Raw genomic sequence first — 11,748 nt, 5'->3', positions numbered from 1 at the left:
GAGGCCATTATTAATTCAAAGTGGTGTCCTTGTCACGAATTATACCTCATGAGTGAGCAACAAAAAAACAACAACAATGGAATCTGCCTCTGGCAGCATCATCTCTAATTTGCAAAGATACGATTCAAAAGTTACAAATCCAGTATGAAACTCTACTGCCCTCCAGTGTTGAGCTGCATGTACTGTTCAGTCTAGATATATATATATATATATATATATATATATATATATATATATATGCGATTTAAGCAATAAAATTAAAAATGCTTATTAAACATAAACCAAACGTTGGAGGTGGTCATTTCTTCATGCGCAGTGAATAACTCGGCACTCTAAAGCACCCGAGAGCGTTTTTTTCGATGCCAACCTAACCAGAGTGACATATATATATATATATATATATATATACACACACACACACACACACACACACACACACACACACACACACACACACACACACACACACACACACACACACACACACACAATATAGCTGTGACCCGGGTGCGGTGTATTTTCACATATATATGCATAAATAATTTGGCCACTTTGGAAAAGAAAGTGACTTTTATGCTCTGAAAATTCTACAACTATTCTACAATATAAATACAGCATTAATACACCCACACTAAGAAATATCTCTTATAATTTTCAACCACATCAATTTGACACATAGATTTGACCACAGATCACATTTAACCTTAATACTGAATTTGCATTTTGGAATAAGTTTATTTTCTATGTGCTTACTGCCATTTTTTTTCCCAAGTGCCACATGAAGCCATACCGTATATCAAACAATTTGCTTCCATCGAGAAATAAGCAATTCCAACAGTTATGATTTTTTACCACACACTTTCTCTCGTTTCAAACCACTCTGTTGACGATGGATCCCAACAGGTCTATTTGACACTCCACAACATCTCCTTTCTGAAAGACAGAACCATTCAGTTCGAACACCGCTCATGTCTCATTATGGTTTGAAAAATGTTACTTGTGTGCAGCAACATGCAACCCCCAACCACTTTCTTTGAGCAGTTTGACAAAGTAAAAAACCTTAAGGAAGACGGGCGGCTTTCTGAACACTCCTACGCCAGGAGGTGTGCCTGTCAGGAACACGTCTCCGGGAGTTAACGTCACAAACCTGAAAAGGAGGAAGAAAGCACACAAGTTAAACTATTATCATGCCTCAAGCTGTGAGTAGCTTGTAGGTCAATATCATTATGAATTGCCCTTTATCTAGCAGAATTATGAAACTTGATTTGTACATATGCAAAAACACAGACATTGATACTGAAGTGGATCTGTGCTGTTCGGACCATAGTTTCAAAATATTAATTAAAAGAAGTCCTGTCCTGTCCCATAACGGTGAAAACATCTCCCACTCTTAGAGCGTTCCCATTTTGACAGACATTCTCGTCTGTTCATAAAATGTTAGCCAGACCTTTTCATGATTTTTGTTTGTTGAATGCACAGTGTTTTTTTTTTTTAAGATGGAACAACAGTCTTACTTTGAAACCCAGGAGATCAGCGCCTCAGTCTTGAAGATCATCTGATTGGTGCTGCTGCTCTGAACGTTTTCCCCATTGACCAGGCAACGAATTCCCAAGTTGTGAGGATCTGGAGGTCATGTCATTTTGGAGTTAGTATTGATGTACTTTTTGCAGATACCCTCAAAACTGAGCAAGTTTGTCTTTGCCATGGCAACCGGTAGATATGGGTAAACAGAGGAAAGCTTCACCTCGCACAGCATCTTTGGTCACTAATGCGGGGCCGAGCGGACAAAAGCTTTCAAACGTCTTTCCGAGCAGCCACTGCTTTCCATTACGCTTCATCTGCCAGTCACGCGCGCTGACGTCATTGGCCACCATGAAGCCCGCCACGTAGGAAAGGGCCTCTTCTTCCTGAACAGCGTGGCGGCACATCTCAGAAGTCTGTTGCGTGGCAACCATGCAGTGACGCTCACCTTGATGTGCTTTCCTCGCCGTCCAATCACAAAAGCCAGCTCCACTTCCCAGTCCACCTCCTTTACACCAGAAGATAAAGCAAGGTCAGGATGTTGTTTATCAGTTCTAGGCACTTATCCTAACAAGTATGATAGCCTACACTGGATAATATTGTAATCTTTGTCCAGATCCAGTCCAAAAACATGCTTAAGTCTTAGCTTGGTGGCTAGAGTATCCAAATAAGGCTAAAATGTCACTCAGTGGATCATGACAGTGATAGACAGAATTTGTGATTTTTCTAATCAACATGAATTTATTTCGCTTTTACTATCAGTTGTTCTGGCCTCTTGGAACTCACCTGGCTCTCGGAAGGAAGAAAAATGTCATCATATGGGCCCGTGATTGCATTGGGAAACTTGCTGAAGATGATGGGCTCTTTTGGGATGGGGGCGTTCTGTTCCAGGCAGTGGTCACGGTAGTTTAGACCCACACAAACTACCTTCTCCGGGGCTAAAATGGGAGACAACAGCCTGATGTCCGAGCGCTTTAGCACACACTGGCCAGAAGACAGTGCCCTGAGGTGAGGATGAAGAAATTGTCATGTTTAACAAACAGGAATATTATGTACAGAAGTCCATACACTCAAGATACCTCCATGCACAATCCAGGCCTTTATCTCCCATCTCCAGAAGCTCTTTCAGAGTGGAAGGCATGGAGGGGTCAAACGCCCTGAGGTCCACCACATCGAGGCCTAGGTCCTGCTCCACCCCAACTCTGACTCCTTCTCCATCACCGTGGTGATGAAACTGCACTAGACGCATAGGTGCGTTACACAGACCCCGTCGCTGCGGGGTCACTGAGTAACTCCGAGAGAGCAAACTCCGGTTGCGCAAGGAGCCAAGAAGAGCCCTCATCTGTTGGTAACAAAAGAAGTGCAACTGTTGTTGGTAAAATAGAATTTCATAAGGTTACAGTTGCAGTAAAGGTTCATTTGGTTGTTTAATCATTCCCTGTGGCTTGTGTACATTTCCACTCAGCAAATATAGCTCGGCATGGTCTCAAGCAACGGCGTTTAAGAAGAGGGAAGATGATGATTACATTAAGCCTGATAAGTGGAAAACTCAACCAGAATTGCATTTTTTTAATGCAGCTCAAACTCAGCAACGCCCCCCCCCTTCCACTCTTACAAAAAAAAAAAAAAAAAAGCAACCTCATAGCTATGTTGCTTACCTGAAACTCGAGCGGTGTCTGATCTATTCTCACTTCATTTCATAAAGTTAATATGCAAAAGCGTCATTCAACCATGTAATGCCCTTTGCACAGTCTCTGGTTAATACTAACCTCTTGTCGTACGCACAAAGCTCTACCTTCACAACTTCCGCTTAGCTTCTCATATTTCTATTCATTCGTCTCTCGCTAACTATTGTTTCTGGAAGAAATGTCAAATTAATATACAGATTCATGGCAACAATCGTGATTGTCCAAAGAAACATAGATTTGTTGATTTAAAAAAAAAAAAAGCTGCAGTCTAATGCTTTGTTTGATCAAAAACTACAATTCCCATCAGGCAACAGAAATCGATTCTAAGCTAACCGAAATTTTCCAAATCGTCCAAATAAACCCTCTGAAACAGTTATTTATCGTCCAATAGCATTATTTTAAAATATTATCGATTATATCGCTTTTATATTTAACGTACTAGCTCGATAATATGATGCTATTTTTTTTAAATATAATCGCTACGATAAACACTGAGGATATTCCGATTTTTTTGAATACATGTGAAGGCAACGGGTGCTCAGATCATGTGACCAAACGGTAAACCCCGTTGTCACCGCCGAGCAGTCATTTCTTTTTCACTTCTCGGTCGTAGACGAAGCAGGACGACCACCACGATGTGCACCAGGTAAAACGGAATCTTACCACTGACCCCATAACAAGATTGCGACTGAGAGCTAACCAAACTACTAAGTTAAATTTAGAACTCTGAACCCGTTTAAAGGTTTGTTTAGCTGGTACTTTTTATTTTGACAGTGGACTACTACATAGCATTTAATTGAAGAGAATCATAATTCATCTGTGATTTGAGCTTGTATTGATATTTATTTGATTAGGTAATTAAATTTCTACGTCTTAATTTGAATTTATTCAGCTATTATGTCGTGCATGACTCATTTGAGTATTTTGGTCCTAAAGGTCTGCCTGACAAACGTATTTTGTGAAGTTGGCTCTTTAAAAATATTTTAAAAAAGTGCACATCAAGGCAGAATGGAGGTTTAGAGATAAGGACTGAATGAGCAAAGGTCTCCCTTACTGTGATTATTCCTTATCATGAACTTGCACTGACGTCTGGCATCTTCAAGTCTCATCTTTTCATAAAGTTGCCCAAGTTTAACCCAAAAAAAACAAAAACTTTTTTTTTCTTTTTCTGCTAGTGTGCAGCCCATTGAGTGGACCACTGATCTCAAGGACCAGAAGTGAGTACCAGAAGAAAGGGAACACATCCTCTTTTTGTTGTTGTCGATAGCTTGCATATCCTCTGCAGACATTTTGTTGGTTATATTTTTTTTTTGCACTTTCAGATTTGATGGCGTCGTTTTGATAGCGCAGAGCCATGATGATTTGCCCTCCACACTTGAATGTCTGAAAGCCCCCCTGCAGGACTACAACACTGTAAGTCCACTAGGTGATGACCCATCCACAAACGAAGAAATGCCCAAATGCACCACTGCGATATATTAAGTCAAAATGTCTAACAAAAATTTGGAAGGATTTGTGAATTGCTGCCCTTTTAAAGCAGAACTTTCAAGGCAAACTAATATATTCACTGACCAAGTCCTTGCCACTTATGTGAGACAAAATGCACTTTGACAATAAAGAAGTTGCAGATTCGACAGCCTCTTTATTAATAAACACACAGTTGGTTTACGACTGAAGCTTCAACGGTGATGAAATCACATAACAGGTGGACAGTGGTCTGGGGGAAGAGGTGGTAGTCCTGAAGGTCCCAGGTCTCCCTGGCAACCGATTGGTGTTTTCCGCTACCGGCCCCGTCAACCGTGACTACGATGATGTCAGACGCTTCAGCGACGCGGCTGTCAATGCTATGAAGCGGTTGGTATGCTACATGGCAGGAAGATCTCTAGTTTTATTTTCTCTTATTTCTCACACTTGTCATTTCAGGGCATTGAAAGCAGGATTGCAACGCCCCCTGCTGGTGTGTCCTCAACACAAGGACTATAAGAACAGCACGCTGGTGGCTGCACTTGGGGCTCTTCATGCGCTCTACATGGTAAAATGAACACATTACTTTGTTTGGATTGACTTGACCCTTTTTTTTTTGGTGCGTAAATTCTATGGGGCATACAACTCTGGAGCATAACGTTATGTAATGTTAACTTGACATTTGTGGGAGTTACATGCGTATTCTAAATGATGCTCACCGTGTGTTTTTCCTATAATAGCCTCTAGAAGTGAGGGAGGCGAATATCAAATCGTCCAACCACAAGGCGTGCGTGCTGGGTCTCTGGGTGCCTCAGGCAAACCTGGGAAAAAGCCTGGTGGATCTGGTTGGCGGTCTGGAAAGTGGACGGTACAGTCAAATGAGTTCACCTTATTCTCATAATTGTGCCATTCAATCCTTGATAGAAAATTCTCGTTTCTTAGGCTGGCATGCCGCGACATCGGCGGCTCGGATCCTGAGCGAATGGCTGCTCCTCGCGTGGCCGAGTACGTTGTGGAACTCTTCAAGAACAGCCCCGTGCAGGTAGTTAAACCAAGGACTAATCCTGTTTGTTCTGCGTTCCTTTGTTCATATCTATTTTCAGTACGACTGTGACAGGCCGAATAATGAATTGCTTTTCCACAAGCACCGCTTCATTTTTCTGACAATACTTGCTATAATGTATGAGGCCCTGAAGGTTTGGAAACCCTGATGTGATGTGAAATTGTGTGTTCCCTTTAGGTAGAAGTGATAAGTGATGTAAAATTCCTGGAGAGGGAGTACCCCTGCCTGGCTGCTGTCAACCGCTGTGCCAACAGTAAGAGCCGCACGTCTTGTTGCGAGCATGCTCCTTGCTAGCGCGCCCCCATTCACGTTCCCCTCTTTTGTACAGGTGTACCACGTCACCAGGCCAGAGTCATTAAGTTGCAGTACTGTGGCGAGGGCCCTATCCAGAAGACGCTCATGCTGGTGGGCAAGGTGAGAGGAGAAGATGCGATGCCCACGCAGTTTTTTTTTGTTTTTTTTTACATCTGCTAAAAACAGGATTTGTGTTAATTGGCATACAGGGCATCACGTATGACACGGGCGGAGCAGACATCAAGGCTGGCGGCTTCATGGCAGGTATGCACAGAGACAAGTGTGGTGCTGCTGCTGTTGCCGGCTTCTTCCAGGTGAGTTGCACTGACAGTCTGTCACAAGTGACTGTGTGTAATCCTCAATAATCAATAAGATATAGCCAGATATTGAGTGACTACCACTGACTTGAACTGAAAATGAAATCCTGAATTTCCACCACGTTTCTTCTTGTTACCTTACCCTTTGAAATGTAAAACCGCAAATAGGCAGGGGGAGAACTGAACATGCTGAATGCCACTAATAGTTTCCCATTTTAGATTTTGGCAAAGCTGAAGCCCAAAAACTTGAAGGTTGTTGGTTCCATGGCTATGGTGCGCAACAGTGTGGGTTCAGGTCAGTGACATTTTATGATAGTGCTGAATCTAAGTAGAGGAGGGAAAAAAAGCTTGATAGTGGCACATTTGAATGTACTGTACCTTTGTGTTTCAGACTGCTACGTGGCGGACGAGCTGGTGGTCTCTCGTGCTGGACGCCGAGTCAGAGTCGGCAACACGGATGCCGAGGGACGCATGGTGATGGTTGACCTGCTTTGTGAGATGAAAGAGAAGGTCAGCTCAGGTTTTAGGGGACACGCATACCAATCATCAGGCTGCATTTGAGGATTTTTCTTGAACAGGGTTTTGATGCTATTTGCATTATTTTTTACACAGGCTGTGCACGAGACTTCCCCGCAGCTGTTCACAATTGCGACTCTAACCGGCCATGCTATCAGAGCCATGGGACCCAACTATTCTGTGAGAGCTGACTCCATCACTGGATGACAATGGATGGTAGTGTGATATTCGAGTTGAGGTTTTTCTGCTGTGAATTTCTCTGCAGATAATCATGGACAACGGACCCGCCCATCGCACCGGAAATGCAGCTCAGTGGCAAAAAGGTGAACAATTAATTCTATGGCTGCAACACTACAGGGATTACCCAATCAAAGATTTAAAACTAGATTTTTTTAATCAACAAATTTAAATTTGTGTTCTTGCCTTTATCGTCATGCAGCTGGAGAGGTGCTGGGAGACCTCTTCGAAGTGTCCAGCATCAGGAGGGAGGACTACGAGTTTCATAAGGGTAAATCCGAGTACGAGGATATTCTCCAGTGCAACAACTTGCCATCTTCTGCGACCCCTCGAGGACATCAGACTCCAGCGGCTTTCCTCATCATGGCGTCGGGCCTGCACAAGGTGGGTCACAAGGAGAAATGACTCACTTGCTGCATTGTCTCCTCAGATTTAAAATTACCTTTACTTTGATGCAGCATGGTGTGGATTCTGAGGCACCTCTGCCATACTCCCACATCGACATCGCTGGCTCCAGCGGTCCCTTCCCTGGTGTGCCAACGGGAGCGCCCATCCTCGCCATGGCAACCAACTACTTCCTGTCCGACCTCTAAGCGGTCCGACCGTTTGAAATACGATTGGCCTCAAGTGGCACAAAACTACACAGAGAGGAGAAAAAGCAGTATGAAAAAGGTTGTAATCGTAAAAGTGTGGCTTTATGCTAAGCTTTTTTCATTGGTCAATAAATATACATTGGACATTTAATCTTTTGGAGTCCATTTTCTTCTGGCTTCAAGAAACGGCTCGACTTAGTACTAGAACCATCCTCCATACCAGTAGACGGCGGTAATGCACGTAAACGTCATTTGCCAACGCCCAACACCGAGGGAAATAAACGGCACCCACTGTGAAAATGACTACTTTTGTGAATTAACTGAGATGAGAACATCTCTCTTTCTGTGATGTTTTTGATTGTTGGTTTACCTTTAGAATTTTATAACGTGAAATACGCGTATTAACTCTTAAGGTTGGGATTCGATGGGTTGACCTCTTCAAAATGGCCGCCTTTAAGACCCGATTTCCTGGTGGAAGAGGCGCAGTCTACACCGGTAGCGGAAATGACGTTGCTGCGCCATACCATTATAACATAGCTGTGGCGCGCGTAAACGCTTCAAATCCTCCGCCTAGTCGTCACATTGTACTTCTTTCGATTAACCAGGGACAAAGACTTAACCCAAGGCTCCTATTTCTTGTTCCTAATTCCAAATCTCGGCCTTTATTAATACCTACCCCCGACTTTGAGGAAGTAACTCCGACTGCTCCGTCTTTATCCATTCCAACTTTTCAGCAAACACAACAGCAAGTATGTTTGAGGCTCGCTTGGTCCAAGGATCCATCTTGAAGAAGGTGCTGGAGGCCTTGAAGGATCTGATCACTGAGGCGTGCTGGGATGTCAGCTCGTCCGGCATCTCGCTGCAGAGCATGGACTCCTCTCACGTCTCCCTGGTGCAGCTTACCCTCCGCAGTGACGGCTTCGACTCGTACCGCTGCGACAGAAACCTCGCCATGGGAGTCAACCTGGGCAGGTCAGTCAAATAACATTTTTGAATTTATTCAGAACGAGTGTTAGCCGCCATTAAAAGAAGTGGTGGCCAATTGCTAACTTATTTGTTACGTGAGGCAAACTTCGGATTGCAGCTTTACACAAGTGTCTGTCTGTTGGTTAATTTAGGTAACATTCCGCATGACTAGGAAGTGCTTTAATCTTCATGTCAACACTGTCCGTATTGCGACTTTTTTGTCTCATTGTGATGCTCAAAGAAAGTTCGAATAGGGGCAAAAAGAAAGGTAGCCATCATGGCGGAGATGCCCGGGCATGTTCCTCCAAATGGAGTTGCCTGTAACAGCCTTCAATATGCGTAATAGAAACGACTTAGGCGTGTCGTAAGAATGTTATTAAGATACAAAGCCTCTCGAGTCTTTCGCATTATCATTGTTCGTTCACCGAACTCGTCATTGGGTGCCAACCTGACTTGAGCGCCAATTTGAGACTTGGCGGGAATATTTCTTGAACCCGGGAATTTTCACTTCCGGGAGCGAGTCACCCTGACGTCATGCCTCATTTGCATAGGATTGACAAGGCGCGGTGGTGGGTATTACTGTAATGATCTCGATTCATTCTTTAAAATTTTCGTGATTTTTTTTTCATTAATAAAATATAGCTTTATTAGAAATGTAAGAATAATCAACAAAACCATCAACAAAACGATTGCTATTATTTTGAATGACTAGAAATGTACACAGACATAAGTGGCAAAATTGTTTGAAAGTGGGTTGTTTGTGGATATATTTAACAAAATTGAAATATTTACAGATGACCTCCAACATAACCTGTCTAGTCAAAGGAATGTAGGTTGATAACAACATTCATTAGCATAGTTTATTTTAAACCGTAAGTTGCATAAAATGTCCCTTAAAATGATTGTAGACATGATTTAGTTGACCATTTTTTCAATTTCCAGTATGTCCAAGATCCTGAAGTGCGCCGGAAATGAAGACATCATCACCGTTCGAGCGGACGACAATGCAGACACACTCGCGCTTGTCTTCGAGACCATCAGTAAGTTGACGGACAATCCAGTCTACTCTGTGCTATTTTTGTTTGCGTTTTCTTTAACAGTGCTTTTATTTTTTTAGACCAGGAGAAGGTGTCAGATTATGAGATGAAGTTGATGGACCTCGATGTGGAGCAGCTGGGAATTCCAGTAAGGTCCCATTAAGGTTTTGGGTCTTGTCGCGGCTTGGCGATGCAACGGTTTCCGACCTTCTCTCGTCCACGTTCACAGGAGCAGGAGTACAGCTGTGTGATCAAGATGCCATCAGGGGAGTTTGCCCGCATTTGCCGCGATCTCTCGCAGATTGGAGACGCCGTCATGATCTCCTGCGCCAAGGATGGCGTCAAGTTCTCTGCTAGTGGCGAGCTGGGCACGGGAAACATCAAGCTGTCCCAAACAAGCAATGTGGACAAGGAGGAGGAGGCGGTGAGTCTTAAATAAATTTCAGTAAACAGTAATGATTTAAAAAAAAAAAAAGAACTGTTTTCATGTAACTATTCTGAATGTCATCTAGGTGACTATTGAGATGAATGAGCCAGTTCAGCTCATCTTTGCTCTCAACTACTTGAACTTCTTCACCAAAGCCACTCCCCTGTCCAAGACAGTCACCCTCAGCATGTCAGCGGACATTCCTCTCGGTAAGCGACACGGCGACATAACATCTCCTAAAAGCACCACTGAGTACCGTATTCCATCTTGTCTTAACATCCATTTTTTGTCGGGCCGGGGATTTCATTTGTGCAGTGGTGGAATATAAGATTGCTGACATGGGCCACGTCAAATACTACCTGGCGCCTAAGATCGACGAAGAGTCTTCTTGAGTAGGCGGAAAGTCAACAAAGAAGGATGAAGAAGCACGTCGTGCTGCGCATGGGTTTAAGTGTCAACGTTTGGAAACTTATCGAGTGATGCATTCCCGATTGTGTGGCGATGTCAGCACTCGGAGAGTCTTGTTGTCTCTTTTTGCATCCACACTTGCAGTTTGTTGTTGTAGATACGTATTTGTAAATATTTTGTGGTTTCATGCCATCCACCCAATTCCCAAATAAAATTGATCAACTTTTTCCCAGCTTCTTGCTGGTTTTATCTTATGATTAGAGCTGCAAATAACTATTTTTATGCTTTTCAGTAGTTTCTAAAAGTTTCCAAACGAGTTTAAAATTTAGCTAACTGTTGTAATGTGATTAGTGGGGATATGTGTTGCCAACTTTGTCTGAAACTTTGCTAAATTGGTAATATAGCCTCGATGACGGAGGCTGTAAAAAGTGGTGTCAGTGAGTGCATGCGGCCACCAGATGTCGCTGTTGTTATCTTGCTGACATGCGCCACCAAGCGTCTATTCTCAGTTTCAACAAATTGCTTTTGAAATCCCTTTCAGAGAAATTACATCACTCAGATTTACGAGGCAAGCAGACACATTTACGCGATCGTCCTGGAAGTCGCTCATCAAACATCCAAGCGAGTAAATCTTCTAATAAGTCATCTTTTTTGGGGTCAGATAGTTTTAATCTTTTCGCAAAGCCTTTTAATCTGTTCTGTCATTCGGATTGAATCTGCCCTTCCTGTAGCGTCAATTTGTGTGAACACATGCTAGTCTATGACTTTAATCATTTAGCCAACCAAGCTATCCTCGCCTGCTAACACGGTTTGCGTTTTAATCTTTTTAACACTCAAATTATAATACAATATTAGGGCCTTTATTTTAAAATATAACGGAACAAGATTTACATTTTAAATGTATTAAAGTTGAATTGAACCAAACCCGTAAGGTCACTGGTTGTGGTTGTTTTTAAATTATTCATTTACATTTTCTTAGCTAAATGCGTATTGGCTGCATAAATACTTCTTTTGTTTGTACGATGTGAAGGTTTTCATGTGCTTACTTCAGAAACATAAAGTGCAGGCCAATTATGATGGCCACATATTTAGCCAAGCGTGCTAACAACATTCTGTATTTTATCATTCATTTAAATCACACATCCTCTACAGTTCTGGCAACAATATTAATGGAACTTCAAATGTGTGATGTGGAGGAACACAAGCCTGGGGGTAAG

At 42.8% G+C, this 11,748-nt stretch overlaps 3 protein-coding genes across 4 annotated transcripts; 2 read left to right on the top strand and 1 right to left on the bottom strand.

Annotated features, from left to right (window-relative positions):
- Positions 1-715: 715 nt before the first annotated feature.
- fahd2a (fumarylacetoacetate hydrolase domain containing 2A) lies at positions 716-3,482 on the bottom strand. Of its 2 annotated transcripts, none has more exons than XM_061279632.1 (8): positions 3,180-3,482; positions 2,601-2,863; positions 2,308-2,524; positions 1,970-2,029; positions 1,745-1,907; positions 1,515-1,623; positions 1,060-1,147; positions 716-933 (listed from the first exon to the last, which is right to left on the bottom strand). In XM_061279632.1, exons 2-8 carry the CDS (start codon positions 2,861-2,863, stop codon positions 871-873), a joined length of 963 nt encoding a protein of 320 aa, XP_061135616.1. In that variant the 5' UTR covers positions 3,180-3,482; the 3' UTR covers positions 716-870. The 2 variants fall into 2 exon arrangements, with proteins under 2 accessions (XP_061135616.1, XP_061135617.1); XM_061279633.1 differs by having other exon boundaries at positions 3,291-3,482.
- Positions 3,483-3,743: 261 nt separating this feature from the next.
- Positions 3,744-7,844, top strand: zgc:152830 (uncharacterized protein LOC767682 homolog). The gene is made up of 16 exons (XM_061279432.1): positions 3,744-3,855; positions 4,385-4,426; positions 4,532-4,622; positions 4,915-5,063; positions 5,133-5,241; positions 5,414-5,541; positions 5,616-5,715; positions 5,914-5,989; positions 6,065-6,150; positions 6,240-6,344; positions 6,567-6,642; positions 6,739-6,857; positions 6,960-7,043; positions 7,129-7,186; positions 7,303-7,484; positions 7,559-7,844. The coding sequence occupies exons 1-16, from the start codon at positions 3,845-3,847 to the stop codon at positions 7,691-7,693; spliced, it is 1,551 nt and encodes a 516-aa protein (XP_061135416.1). The 5' UTR covers positions 3,744-3,844; the 3' UTR covers positions 7,694-7,844.
- Positions 7,845-8,204: 360 nt separating this feature from the next.
- On the top strand, positions 8,205-10,758 carry pcna (proliferating cell nuclear antigen). The gene is made up of 6 exons (XM_061279478.1): positions 8,205-8,665; positions 9,602-9,699; positions 9,777-9,844; positions 9,926-10,120; positions 10,209-10,332; positions 10,439-10,758. The coding sequence occupies exons 1-6, from the start codon at positions 8,445-8,447 to the stop codon at positions 10,513-10,515; spliced, it is 783 nt and encodes a 260-aa protein (XP_061135462.1). The 5' UTR covers positions 8,205-8,444; the 3' UTR covers positions 10,516-10,758.
- The last annotated feature ends 990 nt before the right edge of the window (positions 10,759-11,748 follow it).

This window comes from Syngnathus typhle, linkage group LG5 (assembly GCF_033458585.1).
Source record: "Syngnathus typhle isolate RoL2023-S1 ecotype Sweden linkage group LG5, RoL_Styp_1.0, whole genome shotgun sequence".
Lineage (NCBI taxonomy): Eukaryota > Metazoa > Chordata > Actinopteri > Syngnathiformes > Syngnathidae > Syngnathus > Syngnathus typhle.
This window is presented reverse-complemented; position numbering and strand designations above follow the sequence as displayed.